Here is a 25,808-nt window from a genome sequence, read left to right on the forward strand (position 1 = left end):
GAGAAACAGTGCTTATCAAAGTCTGGTCCATTTGAGCACACATGTGTTACAAGTACAGATTTTTGAGCTTCCATGCTAGACCTACTGAATAAGAATCTCTGCAGTTAGGCCAGAGAATCTGTCTTCCCAAGTTTCCTATGTAATGAGTGATTCCTATGTATCTTAAAATTTGAGAACCATTGGTTTAGTGGAAAGAACATAGGCTTTAGAAACAGAAAGACCTAAGTATAAAACCTGATTCAGTCCCATATAAACTAGGCAAATTAAGTAGCTAATTCTAGTCTCAGTTTCCCCGTGGTAAAGTAGAAATAATAATACTTACCCAACTGCAGTATTATGGGGATGAAAAGAAACAACATATTGTAGAATAACTCACCCATAATAGGCCCTCATAATATTGCCTTCCTTTCCAGTTTTACACATCTATCTCCTTCAGCTAGTGAGAAAAGGAAACTACATCATACTTATTGTTTCCATTTCCTAACACAAAGCTTAACGCATAGTAGATGTGCATTAATGTTCTATAAATAGGTAAGTTGAATGAATGGATGAATGAATTTTATGGGAATGCACTGGAAATTGGGAGACCTACTAAGAGACTAACACCATAGTCTAAGCAAGAGATGGCCAGGGTCTGAACCAAGGCATCATGCTTGAAAAATGTACAGGTTTCATCTTAGGTTACCAGGCAGATAGGTAGATTCTCTCTGGATTTGTTTAGCCATAACATAAACTCTCACAAGTTAGCCTGCTTCCTCTAAAGCGGACACTGAGACAGCAGTTCATCGTTTGAAATCCTGCCACTAAAGAAATTAGAAAACCAATCTTAAATCCAGTTTTTCAGCTTACTGTCACATACCACTTTTATCCAGTTGAAAAAGAATCTTTTCTAAACATCTCTACCGGAAATTCCAGAGACTTACATAATAGCAAAGCAAGACAGTCTTAGAACTTGGAAGTTACTTGCTATGTGTGAATTCATCTCTCTATTTTCGTAGTCCTACCATAGACTATCTTGAAATTTCTCTGTTTAAAACTTTTGATAATTGAAGTTTTAAAAAAAACCGGTTAGTCTAACATTTAAGTTCAGTCTTTAATATAATAGCAATCAAACCTATTCTTTCAGGTATATAATCTGAAAGAATGTTGAGTGTCAGGTTTGCCATAATCCTTCTTTCACTTTTTTTGAGCACTAGCAGGTCATTAATGATTTTACAGGCAAATCAGTTTAACAAATCTAAATTTATAATGCATATGTCTATGGAGCCAAAATGCTTGTTCATTGTTCAATTTTTAAGGATCTAGGAAGTACCAAGCACTGCTTGAGACTGGAACTAGGGATACAGAGATAAATAAGGAAAAGTCTTCAATTTGCTTAGGGTCTGAAGAGAGAAACAGACATGTAAATAGATGATGACAACTCTACAGGATACTACAAGGCTGGGGTTACAAATCCATTCTATACCATCTTTCTCTTCTCTGTGGAGAGTCCATTGGTAATGAAATAAACTAAATCTGTATCTGTTTTTCCTATTCAGTTCATTCAGCAAGCGGAAACAGTTCATCCCTAGGAAAACCATTCCACTATCCCCTACACTGATTCAAGGACTATATTAGCAATGTTTGGAAGGAAGAAAATTGAGAGAGGGAGAAACACAGTAAACATGTAGGTTCAAGAGAAGTGAAATGGCAGAAAGAGCTCTAGATGAGATGCCAGGTGGCCTACATTTTTAACAAGCTTGGTGACCCTGGGAAAATCACTTAAACGTTTCTCAGTCTCCGTTTCCTCATCTCTAAATGGGGATCAAAGTCCCTTCCTGGCCAACCTAATTATTGTGAGTATCACATGTGAAAGTGCTTTGTAAACTTTGAAATATAAGACTTTAAAAGATTAAAAGTCTTAGATAAAGATATAGGCAGGGGGATATTCATTAATACGCACTACATTTTCCTTTCCAAATACTTAGTTAGTGATAGCTTTGATTAAAAAGGAAATGAGAGCTTTTTATAGAATGGAAACCACAGTGATAAATTAGGCCTAAAGACAAGGAATTCATTCTTACCACAGAGTGGATGAAGCCTTCTAAATCATTCCTAATTTTATTAACAAAATGATCATTCCTTCTAGTCTGGAACCATAGTCCATTTCAGACCACTATCCCACCGTGTGTTTTTCTGTTTAATCCTGACAACCTAGGTCACTTGAAAGTAAAACAAACTTAGAGGTTTGTCCTGGGCCATCACACTAAAGAACCTCCTTCCTCTGCAACTTAGAAAGTGATTACTTAAAGGCAGACTAAGCACTTATGGAATAAGCAAAGCAGGTTTAACAAATAAACAAACAGGAAAAAATAGATATATAAAGAGATAATTTTTTGAAATTTGATATTTCAGAAAAATCAAAATAGTCTTGAGAAAAATTAGAATTTTGTCAGACTTCTGAATATAGTATAGTATTACTTTTCTTCTAAACTGCATATGGTACATAGTCTCTGCCTAACACCACTAATGTTCTTCTTATTTTTGACCCTGGAACACCTATCAGAGCCCAGGTACATCGACAGTGACTTGAGTGGGAAACAGGGAACAATGGGAAGATGCTTCAGAGACCCGAGGCTTGTGTTCATGTAATTATTCATGAACCTTCCCCTCCTCTACCGTGGCCAGTTTACCTATTGAAAACTGATGCTATTAATGAGGGATGGTTTGCCGCAGGTCCTCCCCAAGCAGGCCTTAGAAGAAATTCAGAGAAATTCAACTGTTTGGCCTGAGATTACACAATCTAGTTATTACAAGGAAGAGGATTATTATTATTGGGATGATGATGGTGGTGATAATGATTAGGATAACATTTGTTAAATGCCCACTGCAGTTCCATTTATCAAAATGCCCACTGTGCTAGGTGATATATACCCATCATTGCATTTCATCCTTCCAGTAATCCAACAAGGAAGTATTTTTCCAATTTTATAGATACAATTGATCAGTGTTTAAAAAGGTCAAGGAACTTGACACAGAAATTAAGGGTAGACCTAGAATTCAAACCAAATCTCAATGTATGTGTTTGAAGCTGTACTGTTTCTCTGTACTGTTCTGCCATCAGGATGGAACAAGGACTAGAATCCAAGCTGTTTGACTGGAAGATGAAATGTCCTGGCCGCAATACACTGTGGAGCCAGTGCTACCAGGCAGTACTTTTTGTGAATGTCAATTTAACACCTCTTTTAAAAGCAGTGCCTTCATCACTTACACTTCACGTGCAGAAAAATAAAGATATTCCTCTTCCTTTTCACACTGTAGAGAGCTTTGTTGTTATTTAGTTCTTGGCTCTGTAATTTTGATACCTGGGTGTTATTGTAGGTGAAATTCAGATAACATAAAATTAACCATTTTAAAGTGATGTTTTGTGCAATAACAGTGTTGTACAACTATTACCTCTATCTAGTTCCCAGACATTCTCATCACCCCATACCCATTAAGCAGTCACTCTCCCAACCCTCTCTGGCAACTACCATGCTACTTTCTGTCTCTATGGGTTTGCAAATTCTCGATTATTTCATACAAATGCAATCATAAATATATTACTCTTGTGTCTGGCTTCTTTCCCTTAGGTTCCTCCACATTGTAGCATATATCAGTACTTCATTCTTTTTTGTGGCTGAGTAAACTTCTATTTTCTGAATATATCACATTTTGTTTATCCATTCATCTGTTAATGGGCATTTGGATTGTTTCCACCTTTTGGCTGTTGTGAATAATGATGGAATGAACATTCATGTACAAGTATCTATTTGAGTCCCTATTTTCAGTTCTTTTGGATATAGACCTAGAAGTGGATCTCTGGGTCATGTGGTAATTCTGTTTGTAACTTTTCGAAGAATCACCAAACTGTTTTCATAGTGTCTGTATCATTTACGTTCCAACTGGCAAGGGTAAAAATTCTCCACGTCCTCACCAACACTGGTTATTTTCTCTCTCTTTTTTAAAATAATAGCCATCCTAGTGAATATAAGGTGGAGTTTTATTGTGGTTTTGATTTGCAGTTTCCTAATGACTAATGAAGTTGAATATCTTTTCATGTGCTTGTTGGCCATTTGTCTATCTAGAAAAATGTCTAATTCTGATACTTTAAAATATAAGATACTATTTAAATATTGTTTTGTAAATAGGATTATCAGAATATCTTGTGGCCTGAGAAATTTTCAAAAATAAGACCTTGAATATCTGAACCCCAGTTTGTCCCAATTAGGCCATAAGGTGAAGGTTAAAAAATAATAATAAAGTAAAATAAAGGCTTTTACCTCCCAAACACTAAAGAAGCAACTAAGGCCAATTCTTACATCTTTTTGATACCTAATGAATTAGCCCCTTAAGAATAATTCAATTACTAAAATCTCTGCTCCCTCTCTTCTCACACCAACCAGGTATTTACTCAGAAAATAAAATGATCTTTGTTGCTTTAGAGGCAGGTTTTGAAAACTTGGCTTTAAATGATCCAATATTTGAATTATTTTACTTTTTTTTTTTTTTACATCACTAAATCTACAAAACTGCTAGGGACTGGTTTATCTGTTTTAGTGACTCAGGATGAATCAGTTAATTGTCCTTGCAGTTCAGTTCAGTCCACATTTGTAGAATACCTAATACATGCCAGGCACCGTGCCCAGTCATCAGCATGAACAGTCCCCCGAAAAGAAACATGTCACCTTTGCAGAGTATGTTACAGAGGTAGTGGAATAATCTAGCACTCTAAGAGGATAATTTTCCTCAGTAGAGCTATTTTCTTATTTCTATTCCTGCCTATTGTTGTTTCTCTCAAGGCTTCTCACTATCCTAAATCTCAAAACCCAGGTTAGGGTAATGGTAGCAAGAGAAAAGTAAAACAAGAACACTGCGCTTGCAAAGGCTTTTGACACTTTTGAGATCCATGACAGTTTCTGGGGCAGAAGCTTTAGCTCCCTTTCCTTTTCTTTCTTCTTACATGTACAGTCACCTCTTTCCTTTCCTCCTTCCCTCAGTATACATGAGGATTAAATAAGATAATCATGTGTGAGAAGATTGCCTGGCATATAGTAAGCATTCACTAAATGTTAACTGCTATTATTATCTACCAAGTGTCAACTTGGTAGTGTTAACTTATGCTGGAAATTCAGAGATTAAAAAAAAACAGTATTCCTGCCCTCTTAAGTGCCCATAGTCTAGTGAGAGAGACAAATATGTAAATACATAGTTATAAATACAGTGTTAGTAGAACACAGACGTGAAACCATTCAACCCAGGGCTAGAGGGAGAGAGAGTACCTGTGAATGCCTAGATACTTAAGTTGGGCCTGAAAGATGAGTGTGATTTTGTGGAAGGAAGAGTGATGAAGAGTGTCTTAGGCCAAGGATATAGGACATACAAAGGCAGAGAAGCATGCAAAACCTGGTCTGTTCAAGGAGCTGTGAGAGGGCTTATATGGCTGGAGCCTCGGGTATGTGGAAGGGGGAAGTGGGAAATGAAGCTGATAAAGTAAATTGAGGGCAGCTGTGCTGGGAAATTTACACTTTATCCTGAAGGTGTGCGGAAGTCATTGAAAGTTAGGAAAAAGGAGTGATGTGATTTTTATTTTAGAAAGGTAAGTCTTTGACACCATGCTTTCAATAATAGAAATTTGATAACAGCAGTATAAAACTACAAAATCTCCATTAAAATAACCCTCCAAAAATCATTTGTCCCTTTCTTTTAGATAAAATTTAAGACACTTTTAATAAGACTAGTTTAGCATCTCTCTTTCCCACAGTGTCTGGCCCAGTGTATTACTCATAGTAGATGTTCAACAGAGTCATTGCCTGAAACTAAGACAAAATACCAAGTGGTTCAGAAAAAGTAAGTTCTATACCTAAGCCTCCAAGACGGGTGATTTATTTGAATGTGTCTAGTTAGAAGTTATTCTTTCACTTTTCCTAGATACCTGGAAACCTATCCAAGTATGTAAATTCTCTTGCATTCTTATGTTTAATCAAATTATTTTTATGTATGATATGAAATCCCTTTCAAGACCTTCTACTATTAGCCCAGGTAAATTTGAAATATGCTGCTGTGAGACCTTTGACTAAACCTTTCATACTAATGTCAGAGCTTTTTTATGGTTTCTGATTTTTTTTTTTGTAATAAACCAATTTAGTTACTCTTTCCATGTGACCTTTTCTTTTCCTGAATCTCTCTCTAGATTTTTATGAACTTTAAATCTCATTATGACTTTATTCCCTACTTACTAAAAGTTAAGAAGGCTGAAATCAACATGTATAATGATGTTAGAGTTGGCAGCTGTTTTCTGTGAATGGCCAGATGGTAAATATTTTTGACTTTGGGAGCTGTATACTCTGTCACAACCACTCAGCTGTGCCACTGTAGCACAGAGGTAGCTCAGCCATAGACAGTACATGAGCAAATGGGCATGGCTGGGTTCCAGTAAAACTGTATTTACAGAAAGAGGCCACAGGCCAGCTTTGGCCCAAAGACCACAGTTTGCTGACCTGTGATTGAAAGTCAGGTTCTTCCTCCTATCTTATCTATCTACTTTTAAGAAGGAATCCTGCCTGGAGAGGTGGCCACAGAATGTAGTATTCAGATATTATCAAAGCCCATTACATTATCTCTGTTGTGGGTGCACACACACACACACACACAACCTCCAGAGCATTTAGCTGGGCTTCTCATGTAACAGGCCTGCCATATTGGAGAAGAAATATGTTTGTCTCTCCCTGTTACCTTTCTCAGAGTTTATTCTCTTGGTAGACAGGTTCCTGTGTGAACAAAACTATTCCTATTATAGGAATCTGTTCAGAAGCACGGATCTCATCTCCCAGACTTCTGTCTGACTGCTAAAGGATTAGGTTCTGGTCCTAGTATTTAACCATTCCTCTGCACCAGTGTGAATGAACTTTCCCCATTTATGGCTTTTGTGAAAGCAAAAACAGCATCCCAACCACTTGTCACTTAAGCAGGATTAGATACATTACTTTGAAACAAAGCTTCTTAAGCAGTGTTTTTCAAGATTAAATGTGCATAGGACTCATCTGGAGATTTTATTAAAATTCAGGTTGTGATTCATTCAGTCTGGCATGGAGCCCAAGATTATTCCACATTTATGACAAGCTTCCAGTTGATTTCAGCGCTGCTTGTTTTTGGACCACACTGGTTAGCAAGGTTCTAAGTATTATTTCTGTTACTACAACCCAGTCATCCAAGGTCTTATCATTGTATGAGCAGAATCAAGAATCAGGTGGTTTTCTTCAGGTGAGGTGGCATTCAAAGCTATATTATTTGACCATGGTGACTTCAATCAGTTTATTTGTTTATTCAGTTTAATAGTTTCTGTAGAACTAGAGGTTACCCTTTGAAATGGTCCTTGGCCACTTATTCTTATCTTTCATCCATACTGGAAAATTCAAAAACATCACTTTGAGAATTTCTTCATTCTCTGTATTCCCTTAGAATTCCTAGCAGATGTATACTCGACACTCTGATTATAGCCTCCATCACATTTTATTTCTCTGTGTCTCTCTGTGTTGCAATTCAGATAATTTCTTCAAATTATTTCTACTTCATTAACTCTTTTCATCTGTATCCAAGCTGCTGAATAATCCATACATTAATTTTTTCAGTATTATTAATCATTTGTTTTCTAAAGCTATATTGAGGTGTAATTGATCTATAATAAACTATACCTATATAAAGTATCCAGTTTGAAAAGTTTTGACATATATATATATGAATGAAACCTTTACCACAATCAAAATAGTAAACATATCTATATCCATCACTCTCAATAGTTTCCTCATGCACATAATCCATTCCTTCTGCCTCTACCTGCCAACCATCCAAGCCCCAGGCAACCATTGATCTTTCTGTCACTGTAGATTTGTTTTCATTTTCTCAAGTTTTATGAAAAGTTGAATCATACAGTATGTACTCTTTCATCTAGCTTCTTTCACTCAGCGTAATTATTTTGAAATTTATCCATGTTGTTGCATGTATCAATAGTTCATTTCTTTTAATTGTTAAGTAGTATTCCACTATGTGTACATACAGAAATTTTACAATTGTTTTGGTTCTAGTAATAGTTTTAATATAAACAGAATTTGCATAGCACACAGTTAATTTTTGTAATGTGTATCATTCAGTGGCATTCAGTGTATCCACAATATTGAACAATCAGCATCTAGCAATATTAACAATGCTACTTTTTTAAGAATAATTTAAAATAGCCAAGACATGGAAACAACCTAAATGTCCATTGACAGATGACTGGATAAGGAAGTTGTGGTATATTTATACAATGGAATACTATGCAGCCATAAAAATAATGAAATAATGCCATTTGCAGCAACATGAATGGACCTGGAGATGGTCATTCTAAGTAAGGCAGAAAGAGAAAGAAAAATACCATATGGTATCACTTATATGTGGAATCTTAAAAAAAAAAGACAAATGAACTTATTTTTACAAAACAGAAACAGACTCACAGATATAGAAATAAACTTACGGTTACTGGGAGTGGGGGGGTGGGAAGGGATAAATTGGGAGTTTGAGATTTGCAGATACTAACTAGTATATATAAAATATAAACAGCAAGTTCATGCTGTATAGTACAGGGGACGATATTGGATATCTTATAGTAACTTATGTTGAAAGAGAATATGAAAACAAATATATGTATGTTCAAGAATGACTGAAGCATCATGCTGTATACCAGAAATTGGACACAGCTTCATAAACTTTCTATACTTCAATAAAAATATATATACAAAAAAACAACATTTGCATTATAATTTTTTGCATAAGCACCTTTTTAAAAACGAAAAACACAGCAAACAGCTTGAATTACACTATATTATTCTTTCTGACTAGCTCATCACACACACACACACACACACACACACGAGAGCTTGAATATTCAGCTATACTGAAATGCAGTATTCCAACTGACCCCAACGCTTCATTCATTGTTAGCTATCCTGGATCCTAAAACAGGTTGCCGACATTCAGGACAAGCCTAGCCTCCAGTAGTCACTGAGCAATATGATGTGCATGCAGGGTAACTAACTGCCTGAGCTTAGAACTTGTCAGTTACTGAAACAAACACTACAAATTTTACCTGATTCACTCTATATACTGATGTGCTTCTAGTCCCCAGTGGAAAGATTGTCAGACTGCACTTTGATTCAACTCTGTATGTGACATCATTTTCATTTAGTAAAATCAAGTGGGCAAAGCTAAGAATGAATAGTTTCAGTTCTCTCTAAATTGTTTTTTTCTTTCTCTCTCTCTCTCTCTCTACTCTGTTTTCACTGTTTTGACAATGAAGCTGGGCAGCCTCATTTAACCTTGCATTTCAGTGCCATCTTCTTAGGTCTTGAGGGAACCTCCATTTTTTGTTGGTTGCCTTCAGTAACTGACCGTAAGTCACTCAGTTCTGAGTACATTTCTTCTTTTGAGTCTCTGACTAAGATTTGATTTTCATTAGAGAACTCAAGTCTCGAAACCTACTAATCATTTAAAAGTTAATATAAAAACCGACAGATGGCTTACCACTCTTATTCTCTGAAATCCTATAAAGGGGAATTGTTATATTATGACAGGTTCCAACACTTGTCTGCTGTGAACAAGAAATGATTTGACAAAGCCTCTACTACTGCTTTCAATAGTGTTTGTATTTTTGCACATTTTAAAAAATCTTTTCACCTATTTATGGACATGCTATTACAAATAAAGCTGCTATGAACATTCGTATACAAGTTTTAATATAGGCATATGCTGTCATTTGTCTTGGGTGACTACCTAGAACTAGAATGACTAGATCATATGGTAGATATATGCTTTTTAAGAAACTGCCAAAGTATTTTCCAAAGTGGTTGCACCATTTTACTTTTCCACCAGCAGTGTATAGAGTTCCAGTGGCTCCACTTGGTATGTCAGCATTTGGTATGGTTAGTCCTTTTTAATTTTAGACATTCTAATAGGCTTATAGTGGTGACTCATTGTGGTTTCAATTTGCATTTTCCTAATGACTAATGAGATCAAGCATCTTTTCATGTACTTACTTGCTAACCGTTTGTCTTTTTTGGTGAAGTTTCTACAAATCTTTTACATTTTAAAAATTGTATTCTTTGTTATTTTTATATTTAAGAGTTATTTATATGTTCTAGATATGAGTCCTTTATTTTATAAGTAATTTGCAAAGATTTTTCTTCCAGTTTATGGCTTAATTTACATTATCATTTTCAATTGTCTTTAGTAGGACAGTTGATGAATTCCACTTTATATCTTTTCTTTCATCTATCATGCTTTTGCATCATATCTGAGAAATATTGACGTAATCCAAGGCCATTATTTTCTCCTATGATTCTGCTAAAAGTATTAATCCTTTAGATTTTATACTTAGGTCTATGATCCACTTGAATTAAATCTTATATATAGTATAAAATATGGATTTAAGGGTTTTTTTCCCCCAGAGGGTAAAGGAAGATATAGATATCCAGTAGGTCTGGCACTGTTTACTGAAAAGACTTCCTTTTCCCACTGAATTGCCATTTCATCTTTGTCAAAAATCAGATGATCAAGTAGTATAAGTTCTCTAATGTTCTTTTTTTCATAGTTGTTTCAGCTATTCTAGGTCCAGTGCATTTCCATATGAATTTTATAATCAGTTTGTCAATTTCTACAAATAAACTAGGGTTACCAAAGGGGAAAGGGGTAAGGGAGAGGGATAAATTAGGAGTTTAGGATTAACATATATACACTATTATATATAAAATAGATAAACAACAAAGACCCTATATAGCACAGGGAACTATACTCAACATCTTGTAATAATCTATATAATGGAAAGAATCTGAAAAAGAATATATGCATGTGTGTATGTATAACTGAATCACTTTGCTGTACACTTGAAACTAACAATGTTGTAAATCAACTATATTTTAGTTTTTAAAATTAACTAATAAAAATACTGCTGGTATTTTTATTAGAATTGTGTTGAATCTGTACATTACCTAGATAGAATTTACATACAAAAATTGACTGTATTGATCCATGAAAATGATACATCTCTGTGTATTTAGGTCTTTTTTAATTCCTCTCATTAATGTTTTAAAAATTTTCAGTGTACATCTTTTCTCAACTTTATGCCTAAGTATTTCATATATTTTATGCTATTATAAGTGGCATTTTTTAAATTGTAAGTTCTGATCATTTCTTGCTAGTGTGTAGAAATATAGCTGCTTGTTTTATGTCAATTTTATATCCTGTAACTTACCAAAATAACCTATTAATTCTGATAGTTTTTTGGTAGAATCCATAGGATTTTCCAGATCCCTAATCATTTTATCTGTGAGTAAAGAGAGTTTATCTTCTTCCTTTTCATTCTTGATGCTTTTTCCTTCTTTTCCTTGCTTTAGATTTGAAAAATCACTCATTGTGATTCACCATTTGATCATCTCAATGGATTCAGAAAAAATATTAGACCACAGTTAATTCATTCCTGATAGAAACTTTCAGTAAAACAGGAATAGAGTAGAACCTGTTTAAGGGCATCTATTTAAAAGGAAAAAAAAAACCTGCAAAATAATATTTTACTTACTGGTGAAAGACTGTTTTCCTGCTAGGATCAGGAAAGAAGCAGGGATGTGTGTTCACATCACTTCTATTTGCTCTTGAACTATAGATTCTAGCCAGTCTAATAAGCAATAACTTTCCATTCCCCCTCCCTTCTATTCTATTTTCTGTCTTTTTGAATCGGCCTCTACTACATACCTTATGTAAGTGGAAACATATAATATTTGTCTTTTTGTGTCTGGCTTTTACTGAGCATAATGTCTTCAAGGTTTCTGTATGTTATAGTATGTATCAGTACTCCATTCCTTTTTATGGCTGAATAGTATTCCATTGTGTGTATATACCGCATTTTGTATCTCTTCATCTGTTGATAGACACTTGGGTTGTTTCCATCTTGTGTCTATTGTGAATAATGCTGCTATGAGTATGTATTTATTGGCCATTTATATATCTTTTTTAGAGAAATGTCTGTTCAAGTCCTTTGCCTGTTTTTGGATTGAATTGTTTGTTCTTTTTGCTTTTGTTGAGTCACAGGAGTTCTGGATATTAAACTCTTATCAGATATATGATTTGCAAATATTTTCTTCCATTCTGTGAATTGTCTTTTCACTTTCTTGATAATGTCCTTTGATGCACAGAAGTTTGTTTGTTTGTTTTTGTTTGTTTATTTGTTTTGAGTAAAGATAGGTTTATTCAGAGAGATCCATACTCCATTGACAGAGTGCAGGCTGTATCAGAAGGCAAGAGAAAGGCCATGAGCTGTAGGGGTTGGGTGCTCAGTAGATATACAGAGAGATCCATACTCCGTAGACAGAGTGCAATCTGCCTCACTCAGAAGGGAGCAGCCACAAGGTGTGGGGGTTTATAGTTTTTGTGGGCTTGGTAGCTTCATATGCTAACAAGTGGGGGGATTATTTTAACTACTTTGGGGAAGGGGCAGGGAATTGGGCCACCACCCACTTTTTGACCTTTTACGGTTGGCCTCAGAACTGTCATGGCACCTGTGGGAGTGCCATTTACCATGCTAATATATTACAGTAAGCATATGATAAAGCTCAAGGTCTGCTAGAAGTCAAATATCCCACTATCTTGGGCCTCAAGGCCTACTGGGAGTTGAATCTTCCACCATTTTGTTGTTAATTGCTGTGTCATTCCTTGAATGGCCATACCCTACCCCTTTCCTATCTCATTCCCCTCTCAGAGATTTTACTCCCATAATCTTACGGGGGGATGAACAGAAGTTTTTAGGGTGAAGCCCAGTTTATCTGTTTTTACTTTTTAATGCCTGTGCTTTGTTTCTTACTGAAGAAATCACTGCCTAAGGTCATGAAGATTTTCACCTATATTTTTCTATGAGTTTTGTGGTTTTAACTCTTAATTTTAGATCTTTTATCCATTTTCAGTTGTTATTTTTGTATATGATGTAAAACTAGGATCCAATGTCATTTTTTTGCATCTGAATATCTAGCTTTCCCAGTGTCATTTGTTTAAAAAACAAAAAACAAAAAACTACCCTTTCTCCGTTGAATGAGCTTAGTACTCTTGTTGAAAATAAATTTACCATATATGTGAGAGTTTATTTCTGGGCTCTCAGTTCGAATGCATTTGTTTAGGTGTATATCATTATGCCAATACCACAATGTTTTTGATTACCATAGCTTTGTAATGTTTTGGAAATGTTGAGTCCTCCAACTTTGTTCTCCTTTTTTAGGATTGCTTTGACTGGGGTTCCTGAGTTTCCATATGAATTTAGGTTGGATTTTTTATTTCTGTACAAAATGCCATTGAGATACACTCAATTGTTTGTTAAAGAGATTCAAATAGTAAGGAAGAAATGTCTATTAATCTACTCATGAAGCTCCCATTTCCAGTTCTCTTCATACCTTTGGGAAGATCCAGATTTCCATCTGGTATTGTTTTCCTTCTCCTTAAAGGACTTCCTCTAACTTTTACTGTAGTACACATGCTGGTAGTTAACTCAGCTTTTGCATATTGAAAAAGCCTTCATTTCACTTTCAATTTTGAAGTTACTTTTACTGAGTATAGAATTCTAAGTTAACAAGTTTTTTTTTCTTTCAGTGCTTTAAAGATGTTGCTCCAGTGTCTTCTCACTTGCACTATTTTTGATGAGAAGTCTGATCTCATTCTTATTCTGTCCCCCTTTACATATATGTCTTTTCTTTTTTTCTGACTGATTTTTAAGATTTTTCATTTTATTATTAATTTTATACAATTTGGGTATGATGTGCCTTGGTGTAACTCTTCATGTTTGTTTTGCCTGATGTTGATTTAGATTCTTGAATCTGTGGCTTTACAGTTTTCATCAAATTCTAAAACTGTTTGGCCATTATTTATTAAAATAATTTTCTCCCCCTTTCCCTGGCACCCTATTTCCAGAGTCCAGTTGCACTTATATTAAGTTATCCCACAGATAACTTTTCCAGTTTCCTACCTTGCTCCAAAATAAAATTTTCTGGATCTGTTTGGGCCTCAAGTTACCAAGATGGATAATCTGCCTGTCAGATTCCATTTTACCTCATCATTTACAGTGCTGATTTCCAATTTTCTCTTTATTACTACCTAGGAATTTTTCTTTGTTCTTTCTTAAATGCTGAGTAATATTTTTAACATTTTTGCTAAATTTTATTTGCTATCTCTAAGTATTTATATTGAAACAAGTTCACATTACCTTGGTCCCTATCTCCTTAGGGATAGACCAGGACCATTTCCCTGTTTACAAGGTCCTACTTATTAAGGCAGAGAGCAGGGTGTATATTCTAAGCTGGGCATTCAGAAGAATAAATAAATACCATATGTATATATGTATGTGGGTATTTGTATATGCAGTTGGTTATTACTTGAAACAAGCCTAACCACTATAGCCTGCTTGTTGATAATTTGAAATTGTGCATTAGTTCTTCGAGAATTAACTGATGATTACTAATTTTAAACACCAGTGAGGAGTAACAAGTTAACTTAAATTCCATTTCTGGTTAAATTCCTCATTTGGGAGCCATTCGATAGCTCATAAAATGTTTTCATTATTTTTAATGGGTTGTAGTGAAATCTGATTCAGTGGCCACTGTCTCAGATATACAGAACTGTACCCAGCCACCCAGTGTTGCCACAGTGGGAAAAAGTATAGGCTTTCAGGAGGGAAAGACTAGGTTTGAATTGTAATTCCATCACTTTTCGACAAGTCCTTGTAATATTCAGAATAGGAAAAACACACAAATAAAAAATTACTGGTCTGAAGAATACTTAAAAGTTCCAGACTTCAGGTATATTACTGTTGAGTAGTGATAATTCCACTCATTCATCAAACAAATAAGTATTGAATGCTTACCATATGTGAGATAGTAGCCTAGTAGCCTAGGTGCTATAGGAGATAGAGAGTCCTTTCCCTGTGGGAGCTTACAGCTCAGGTAGAGAGACAAGTGTACAGGTGAGTGTAACACCAAGCCGGATGAGAGCAGTGACAAGTATGCTACAGACGAAAGGCTCCAGTGGAGGCTATCACTCTCTTCTGAGCAATCCAGCTTCTCACTTTACTATGACAAGGAGTGTTTTCATACTAAGCAGCCCAAGCCATAGCCCAGGCAGCACCTGAAACCTATTCCTGAACCTGATCATTCCAGCTGTTCTACCTCCACACAATCAAAATGTATGTCTAGTCACTTTGTCTGATGTATCCTCTCAGCTTTAGCAAGGGAAACCTCCACAAGGACAGTATTCGTAAGACATAGAAGTTCCAAGAGGCATATCTATAGTTTATGAGAACAAACTTACACACGAAATGTTAACCACAGCACCTGGAATTTTCCTATTAAACTGTGGCCTGCATCTGTATCCCTACTACTACCATGATGTCTATAGTAAAGTTGGTGCTTAATGAATATTTGTGAGAAGGAAGGGAGGGAAGAGAAAGAGAAGGGAGAGTAGGGGAGATGGGAGGGAAGCAAATGAGCTGGTTCAGGACGTCCTCTCACAACAGGTGCCACATTTTGTGGCGGAGATCCTTGTATTTAATGGCCTTTCATATCTGCAACAGTCTGTTTTAAAACAGAGCTATTTACTTAGAATGCTTTTATTATAAATTATATTTGTGCTCAGAGAGGCCTTCCAGCTGTGGTAGCTTTTAGAAGGTCCCTTTGTTGTGTGTGCATAGTGTCATAACAGGTCACTTCTGCCCAGCCAGTCAATTTCATTGACTCAGATGGGGTTGCTTTGTGGATGAGCTGTATCTTTTTCCTCCTTAATTTTTACTGTAAACAATAAATAATTTATGCCTGGAAAGACAATTCATTTATTCAACCAATGCTTATTAAATACCTCTCAAAAGCCAGGAATTACGTGAAACACTTGGAATACAGAGATACATAATATTGACAAGATCCCTGTTCTTATGATGCTTACAGTGTTGTGGGGGACTCTCACATTAAATAAGTAGACATATGATAATTAATTAATGTAATTGTGGTAAATGTTGTAAAGGGAAAGTACAGAATGTTATGAGAGAAACCTAAACTAATTTGGAGGGATGGGGTCAGCAAAATAAGGTACAATTAAAATTTTAAACATCTTAAATATTTCCCCATTTGAAATATAAAAAGATAAGATTACTCCCATAGGTTGTTGATAATATTAGGGATATCTAAATTTGGAAAGATAGACTTATCCAGAAAGGCACAGAATCCTTAAAAACTCAATCCTTTAATAAATGACTGAAAAGGGAGACACTGTTCATGCAAGAACACACAGCTTGCTACTAGCAGGACTAGGACTTGAACACAGGTCTGCTGATCTTTTCATTACATCTCCTTGGTGACATAAAAAGTAAAGACATTATACATCAAATATAGATTAGCCATGGCCAAATGAAAGTGGTCTCACAAACTTGTCTATTAAGTTGGGGAAGAAGTTTACAGAGTAATAAATTAGGCAAATGCAAATGTAAACAGAAATGTGCAAAATGTGTTCAATTAGGTTGGTTATATCTGGTCACAGTAAAACTGTATTATATAGACCAAAGTGGGAAATACCCAGTTAGAATTAATGAAAATGTATTTAAAGAAATATGCTTTTATTTCTTTAAAATGGAATACTAATGGCTAAGTACAAGTCTCCAAGTAGAAGTTCTTAAAACCTATTTTTATTCATACATAATATTACATGACATGTACATTGTCCTAACTGCTTTGTAGGCTGAGTGGCCTTTCAGCTAGGTTAAACATTGTTCCTGGTCATTTGTTCCAACATATAATTTCCCTAGCATTCCCTTTCGTCATAGATGGTATAGCAGTTAGCTTGAGGCCAGCAACATCTAATTCTTCCTGATTTTTTATTTGAAAGATGAGGAATCAGTGAAATGGTACTATTCATACCAGAAATTGTGGAATTTAATAGAATCACTGAAACCAAAGGGAGTTTGGGGCTTCAGGGAGAAGGCCAGTCTTAAATAGGTATCCAAGTGAGCACCTAAGACAATGCCATGCATATACTCAGCCTGAGTAAGCATATATTGAATGGGGAGACAAAAATAATTAAGTTAAACCACATGAAATTTCTACTTCTGTCGGTCAGAATCAGTCAAATATTGGTGATTTTACATGGTTCAGCCTGTTGTGCAAAATGACCAAAAAGGGAACCTATACTCTAATGTCAACAGGTGGGGGTATTTATTAAATTTAAGTACATGTATGTTGGCTGTACTCCAGAATTTAACAAATAAGACATTTTGGCAGGTGAATTAATTTTTAGTTTCATGTGAAATCGTGATTTAAATGTAGGCAGATGACATAATCACTTCAGATGCTAAAAATATCCTAAAAGATCTTCAGTTTAGATAACTTCTGCATTATCCACACTTCATGAATGTGGATGTTGTGAGGAAATACTTGATAACTAAGTGTTAGTGGGGTGATGTGGACTGAAGTTAACAGGGTATTTTGCTTTCAGCCTCTTTCTGTGCTGACCAGGGGGCTGCGTCCTAGTCCTTTGCTCTCTCCCAGCCCTTAGTCCCAACGCTGATAATTTCCAGAATTATCCCCAAAAATCAAGAAAGTGGGGAAGAAAATGAACTGAATGTCTGGTGCTTTGCTAGATAGTTTATATATTATTGCATTTAACTCTCACAACAACTCTATGAGGTAAGTATTACTTCTTTTTTTCTTTTGAGGAAACTGAGACCTAGAGAGGTTAAATAACTTGCCCAAGGTCACATAGTTTGTAAGTGGCAGAGCAAGGCTTCAAACATTCTTATTTTCACCATCTACTGTACTCTCACCTTATTCTTCTTCTTATTATTATTCGTTAGCTTATTTACACTCTACACTTTAAAGATGCCTTGTTTAATTATAAGTTTACACAGGAGTAAGACAAGGGGATTCTCATTGGTTTTTTCTTTAAAAACAGTAATATGGTAAAATGCATTTGAATCTTTTCCTTTCTTTTAAGGATGAACGAGAAGCCAGAGAAAATGTGAAGAGAGAGCAAGATGAGGCCTATCGCCTTTCACTTGAGGCTGACAGGGCAAAGGTAGGTTTGGTCAGGGGACTTCTGGGATAAAGAACTCAATCCTAAATAGTCTTTCACTGTTTAAGTGCCAGCCCTTTAATCATTTTGATCCCTAAGAGAGTTGGGTTTGCAGTGGAAAGAGCTAGATTCAATTAACAGAAAGAATATAATTCTACCCCGGTTCTTAAAACATGGTTCATTTTGACAACATAAATTTTTTTCAAGAGTCATAAGAAGCGAAAACAAAAATGGTCCTAGTAGTTATTTCATTTTTTAAATCAGTCTATAGGAAAATTTAGCAATGTTTAAAAAGCTCTTCAGGTGATTCTACTGTGCAGTCAGGGTTGAGAACCACTGATTTGTTCAGTGCTTCTTGAACACCTGCTTCTGTACTGGGCATAGGAGGGGAAAATGAATAAGCCACAGTTTCAGCCTTCAAATAAGGCTCACAGTGTGGTGTAGAGTAGATTAAGTCAAGAACAAAGATAGCTAGAACATTTGGGCAAGGGTCCTAAATATCATAAGGGAAGCACTGAGTTCTGTGAGAGTTCAGTGAGCAAGTTTCAGTGAAAAGTTTTTGCCAGCTTTTTCAGAGAGCCAAGAAATGGGAATGTATTAGGGAGGGTTTCACAGAAGAGACTGTCTATTTGAACTGGATAGAGAAAGAGGGGTAGGAGAGAAGAAGTAATATATGCTAGCAGCAGGGGACCAGAAGGCTTGGGTTCATGATGGAGGCTGATGTGAATAGAGTTTGATATTTGGGTACAGGAGAAATAGCAGAAAAGACCAGAAAGGAAGACCAGAGAAAGGGTTCTGGAGGATCTTGAATGCCACTCTACCCAGAGTTACCCGGGTGTTCAAATAGGAACCCACCATATATGATCAGAGAGCTATGCTTTGTTCTTGCTTTTCTTCCCATTCTTGTTCCAGAGACAAACACTTCCATTACCACAGTGGTGTACCTCTGGGCCATGCTGGGAATTCGCTCTTTTTCTTTTTTCTTTCTCTTTCTCTTTCTTTTCTTTCTTTGTTTCTTTTTCTTTTTTTTTTTTAAGTAAGTCTGGTTTTTGAGAGCTGGATTCCTTTCTCTTTTATCAACAGAGGGAAGCTCATGAGAGAGAGATGGCAGAACAATTTCGTTTGGAGCAGATTCGCAAAGAACAAGAAGAGGAACGTGAGGTAGGGCATAATTTTTCAAAAGTTGTTCAAAAGCTAGGTCTGTTTACACTGTGTTTGATACTAAGGCTGTTACTATTTCTTATAACTTAATTTCCACTTTTCCCAGATTCATTTTAGGATAGAAGACTAACCTTTTTGTAGAAGAATCATTCCTGATCTGTTGTATTGAACTCTTAGAACACTTGACCTTGTACTAGATTCACAGTTTCCTATTCTTTTCAATTCCTTTCCCCTTTTCTTGCCTCACAAATACTCCCATCCTTCCTAAATACTGTCCCACCCCAAGAACACAAGGAATTTATTTTCTCCCCTTTTCCCAGGCTTCACTTTACCCACCAAAAGATGCTATGAGTTACTTCTGCAACATCCTGAACTGGGCCCCTATATATGAGAAATCCATTTAGCTTGGCTAAATTTTTCCCCCCTAGGTTCATGTCATGTGTGTGACAACACAAATTTTTTCATTCACTCACTTTGCAAAATTTTTTTTGGCTGCTTAATATGTGGCCAAAATCTGCTAAGGTACGGTAGGGATTCAGATGTGGGTCCTCCCCTCCAGGAGTTCATAGTCTTGTAAAAACAGAATTACATACCATATGTAAAAATTATTATTGAGATTTACCTAAAGTTCAGTGGGAAAAAAGAAAAGGGATGTCAAGAATGACATCCTATGATAGCTTACAAAAAAGGACTTTTAGAACTTTTTTCTAGACATGGGATTAATGGCAAAATTCACTTGTAAAAAGAGGAAGCCACCTAACAAGTGATGGAAAGGCCTGGAGGGCCCTAACTTGGGCTGAGGAAAACTCCACTAGTTATCATTCTTGGTCAGAGGGTGCCAGGTTGTAACATATTCAACAAATGGGTTTTGTTTTGTTTTTATTGAAGTATAGTTGATTTACAATGTTGTGTTAGTTTCAGGTGTATAGCAAAGTGATTCAAATATGTGTATGTGTATGTATGTATGTGTGTGTGTGTGTGTATATATATATATATATATATATATATATATATATATATATATATATATATATATATTCTTTTTCAGATTCTTTTCCATTATAGGTTATTATAAGATATTGGATATAGTTCCCTAGGCTATACAGTAAATCCTTGTTATTTATTTATGCATATAAATATACATACAGTGTACATATATACATGTAGTAGTTTACATATAGTAGTTTGTATCTACTAATCCCACACTCCTACTTTATTCTTCCCTCCACCTTTCCCCCTGGTAACCATCAGTTTGTTTTCTATGTCAGTGAGTCTATTTCTGTTTTGTAAATAAGTTCATTTGTGTCATTTTTTTTAGATTCCACATATAAGTGATATCATATGTATTTTTCTTTCTCTTTCTGGCTTACTTCATTTAGTATGACAACCACCAGGTCCATCCATGTTACTGCAGATGGCATTATTGTATTCTTTTTTATGGCTGAGTAGTATTCCGTTTATAACACATATTCTTTATCTAGTCATCTGTCAGTAGACATTTAGATTGTTTCCATGTCTTAGCTATTGGAAACAGTGCTGCTGCTGTGAACATTGGGGTGCATATATCTTTTCAAAGTAGAGTTTTTGTCTTTTCCGTATATCTGCCCAGGAGTGAGTTTGCTAGATCCTGTAATAACTCTATTTTTAGTTTTTTTAAGGAACCTCTGTACTGTGTTCAATAGCAGCTGCACCAATTTACTTTCCCATCAACAATGTAAGAGGGTTGGTTCCCTTTTCTCCACACCTTCTCCAACATCAACAAATGTTCTTTGAACAAGAACTATGCTAAACACTGAAAGAGAAACACAGGATAGTAAAACATTTTCTACTTATAAGAAGGGATTATATCTTGTAGGGAAGATACAACATGTCTACAGATAACAGCAAATCAAGGAAATACATGCTAAATAACATAAGAGAAATAAAAGCAAGATTACTTAGAGAGTTCAGGAGCAAAGTAAAAATCTTTACTTTGTACAATCTTTACAGTTTTTGTAATCAGACAGTTCTATAGAAGAAGTAATAGTTGAGCCAGGTCTTGAGAGTCATAGATAAAATTTCACTGTTTGGAAATCAGAGTTTATTCATTATTGAGTGCCTATCATATATGTACAAGATACTGTGTCAGACAAACTCTAATCTCTGTATGCTGAGGACTCTAAATGGAAAATACTTGGTTCATCATCTTCTGTGTATCAAGTACTCTGCAAGCAGCTTTACCTGTGTTTATTCATTGACCACTAAGACAAGCCCCAAGGTTAGAGATTTCTCTTTACAGGTGAAAACTGAAGCTCATCGAGAAGTCACACATAGAAATGAGAACAGCTGAGATTCTCACCTAGGTCTTCATGACTCTGTACAAAGCTCATGCTCTTCTGCTTCCTCCATTCCAGTACAAGGCCATATATCATCGTATGTGACTATAAAAATCAGAGTTTCACAACACTTTAGACAAGAGATTTGTCACTATACTTTTAGGCTATTTTAAGAAATATAGTTTAAAAAATTAGGACTTTCACTCTTTCATGCCTTCTTTCACAAATTTGCATGCTCGCTCCCTCCATAGTATATCTTCAACCATACACTTCCTAAATGTCATGTGTACACTTTGAATGTGTACACTGCATGTTCTGGATCTAGAGCTTCTTCTGATTCACCTTATTTCCCTGGGCTAAAATTTTCTCTCTTTACAAATGTAGATAACGCTTGCCCTCTCATAGAATCCACCCCTCAAAAGGAAGAAAAAAGAAAACCCGATAAACATCCTTTAGCATTCCTCAGTGTATATGTTCCAGCTGTGAACATATGCGAGCTTGGGGCACAGGGGAGGAAGGACAAGTCATACTTTGCTCCTCGTCATTGCTTGCACTTGACCATTAATATGCTCCCAAAAACAAGTTCAGGTCAGTGCTTTGTACTTTGTCCTTCCCCTCAAAGAGTCACATTAAAGGCTTTTATAAACCCCCCATTAAGAAACTATTTATTTTCTGTTTATCTTAATTTAATTCATTCCTATCCAGACTTATTTGTCCCTTTTTTGCCATGGAATACAACAAATGACTCTTTGGGAAAAGCTGGTATTGTGCAACTTCTGAAGTAACTGAAACCTGGAGAGATTATACAGTTTGCCTGTGGTCACCAAACTGGTTGGACACAGAATCTGGACTAGAAGCCAGGTCACCTGACTTTTCACAATAACACTGCCTCCTCTTCTAACCAGAAATCCTAACCCATATAATTGCATTGAGAAACAAGAGTGGTTTGATTATTTTTATCATCTCTAGTATTTCAAAATCCTTAGGAAAATGAAGTATTGAATAGTCGAATCACCCTGGTTATAGGAAAATTCCTTGGAGGTTGACCTCATTTTGCTGTGTAGTAAGTATTGGAGTAAAATTAGTAAAATCTAGGAAGACATTTTGATCTGGTCTTTGGCCACGATAAGGTGAAAAAGTCTGTAAGACAGGATATTCTGAGGGAAAAACAAAGAAATGACAACAAAAATTTGTGCTATTTTATTAATTTATGTATTTACTTATTTTTTCCAAAATGAGTTTCAAGTAACTTACATAAATACATGCAATTCAAATGGATTAAAAACAAAAGAAAAGATATGGAAATCAAGACAAGGTCAAATAACAAAAGATAAAGCCGAAGGTAAGATTAACATGTTGACAACAGATAATCCAGCACAAGCACCAAATATATGTGATAAGATTCTGTACATTTACCACAAAATTTGTTATGTGCTTCTCTTGGGCTAAAACAGAGGAAAATATGATTGTTTACAAGTTTCACTCTGTAAAGCTAATGTTACAGTCTCTCAAAAGGTGCCCAGATTTTTCCTGTGGTTCCCCTTCAAGAGGAAGCCATGCAGTATGGTGAATACCATCCCCAACTATGTCCAGTAGCTATAACAGCAATAGCAAGTCATGTGTAACAGCTTTGTACAACTTCATGTAATTCAAAGTCATAAAACCAAAGCACAATTTTGTAAAAGCATCTCTGCAGAGGCCCAAGCAATACATTTTTTTCTGGCAGTCCAGTTTAAAGAATGGATTTTATAGTAACTAAAGAAGTGTATGAACTACATATCCTTTAAGAAATCCTTCCTGAATATTGCTGGGGGTTTTTTGGGGGTTTTTTTGCCACTGAGTTCTTTGGTGAGTAGAGAAGGTTTCAGCTAAGATTTTTGACTCCCATCTCTTTTAATCAGTCAGTATTCGGCAGATTATTTGTTAATCTCCTTCTGTGTACAAATCACTAAATCAGGCGCTTTGGATACTGTATTGTATGTGTGAGACAGCTTCTGCCCTCAGGGAGCTCTCTGTCTAATACAGAAAGGTAGATAAGTACAAAATAACTATAGGAAAATATATACTGTACATTTGGGGAGGAACGTTAAAATAGCAGATTTGGAGGAAGAAGATGACTTTCAACTAGGAAAGCAACAAGGAAGACTTCACAGAGAGAGGAGGCTTTGAAGAATTGATAAGACATTGGTGGTTAAAGGTGAAGTAGAAGAGCATTTGGGATGGATTGATGAATAAATGGATGGTTGGACAGATGGCAAAAGGTAGGGCATGGCTAGGTAATCATGAACAAAGGGAGAAAGGCACAGGGAACGGTAAATGGACAAATTTAAAACACAGTCTTAATTAGAACTAAGGCTAAAAGGCCAAGTTTTAGAGGATCATGGGTGGGAGAGAATGGGCACAAAGCTATTCCCTTTGTTGCTGGTTCCTTCAAATGGAAAATCAAAAGGTTACATTTCTGCCTATCTACCCAGAGTTGTTTCCTTTCATGTCTTGCTGCCTCTTCAAGTAGAAAATCTTAAGCAATATTAAAGACCACTAAATCACATAACAGAAAAGCATGGAATTAGAAGCAGTGACACTTCTCTTCAGTTCTGATTTAATTTTCATAACCATCCTACAAAATGCGTAAGGGAGATAATATCGTTACCATCTTACAGATGAAGAAAGTAAGATCATAGAAGGATTTAAAAGCCTATTTTAAAATTCCTACCTAACATTTGTCTGGTAAAAGCAGAACCAGGGCTCCTATCCAGTATTCTTTCTACCTGTTACCCCATACGAGAAGAATGAAAGCAGTACCATGAATAGGTTAGTAAAGTAAAACTGCTTTTTATAATTTTTATTTTCATCTTATTTAAGTTGCTTCTTGTCACATAGAAAACACTACTACACTGGGCCGTAATGATAGTCATCCTTGCCATTAGCATATCACGATCTGTTGAGCAATTAATAGGTCCTAAACTCTGTGCTGAGCACTTTACGGACTTTATCTTATTGAATCTCCACAACAACTTAATAAGGTAGGTGCCAATACATAAATATACCTTCTTATAATTATAGGGACCACCTTGCCACAATTTCTTAAGTAGTTCCAATTGGAAGTATTCTGCTGCTGTCCTCATTAGATTAGATAAGAAATTTCAGTTTCCTGGTACCCAGATTGTTTTTCATATCCAGATGCAGCCCAAAAATTATATATCTGAATTTTGGCCTAGGAAATATGATCATTTTCCTTGATTTACTTTATCCAGCAGTGAGGTTGTATTTGTAGTAAGCTATCCATACTCTCTAGCTGGATGATTGGTGGCCAGGAGCAGAGAATGGCCACAGGATTGGGACATACCAGCTGTTCCCTTATAGGATCCATTTATACTCCTTTGATGATCTCATCTAGTTCATGACTCTTAAATACTGCCTATACATTTGCCTCCCAAATTTTTATCTCCAGCTCCTCCCATTCCCTGAACTCCAGACTTGAATATGTAGTTGCTAGCCCATTATCTCCACTTAGATGTCCAATAGACATCATAAATTTAATGTGTCTTAAACTGAACAACTAATCTTAGCCTCCCCACCCAAATCTCTCCTTCTTCAGTCTTCTCCGCTGTAAATGAAAAATCTTTCCATTGTTTGAACCAAAAACCTTTGAATCACCCTTAGCGTCTCTCTCTCATATCTGTATTTAATGAGCAAATCCTATTGGCTGTACCTTCAAAATATATGTGGAACTCAAATGCTGCTCACCAACTCCACCACTACCACCTTCATTGAAGTGGCCATTATCTGTTACCTGGATTACTTTAGTAGTCTCCCAATTTGACTCCATACCTCCATTTTGCCTTTTCTATATGTCTTTTAATAAATCCTTTTAAAAGTAATTGGCACATTATATCACTTCAAAAACCTTCAGTGGCTTCATATCTTAAAATAAAAGCTAAAATCTTTACAGTAATTCCAGTCAAAATCTCTGCAGGATTTTTCTTTCTTTTTTTTTTTTTTTAGAAATTGGCAAACTGATTCTAAAATGTATATGAAAAGGTAGTAGTACTGAGATAGCCAAAAACAGTTTTGAAAAAGAAAAACTAAATTGGAGGACTTACACTACCAGAGTTCAAAGTTTAATATAATCAAGACAGTGTGGATATTGCCAAAGAACTGACCCATATCCAATAAACAGAACAAAGAGTCCAGAAA

General features: G+C 35.7%; 1 protein-coding gene across 2 annotated transcripts in view; it reads left to right on the plus strand.

Annotated features, from left to right (window-relative positions):
• FAF1 (Fas associated factor 1) overlaps window positions 1–25,808 on the plus strand; it is a 376,824-nt gene that overhangs the window by 309,969 nt on the left and 41,047 nt on the right. For both annotated transcript variants that reach the window (XM_031465103.2, XM_010984732.3), the window contains exons 16-17: window positions 18,058–18,138; window positions 19,219–19,296. In XM_031465103.2, coding sequence (XP_031320963.1) covers window positions 18,058–18,138; window positions 19,219–19,296 — 159 coding nt within the window. The remainder of the gene's footprint in view (window positions 1–18,057; window positions 18,139–19,218; window positions 19,297–25,808) is intronic.

This window comes from Camelus dromedarius, chromosome 14 (assembly GCF_036321535.1).
Source record: "Camelus dromedarius isolate mCamDro1 chromosome 14, mCamDro1.pat, whole genome shotgun sequence".
Taxonomy (NCBI): domain Eukaryota; kingdom Metazoa; phylum Chordata; class Mammalia; order Artiodactyla; family Camelidae; genus Camelus; species Camelus dromedarius.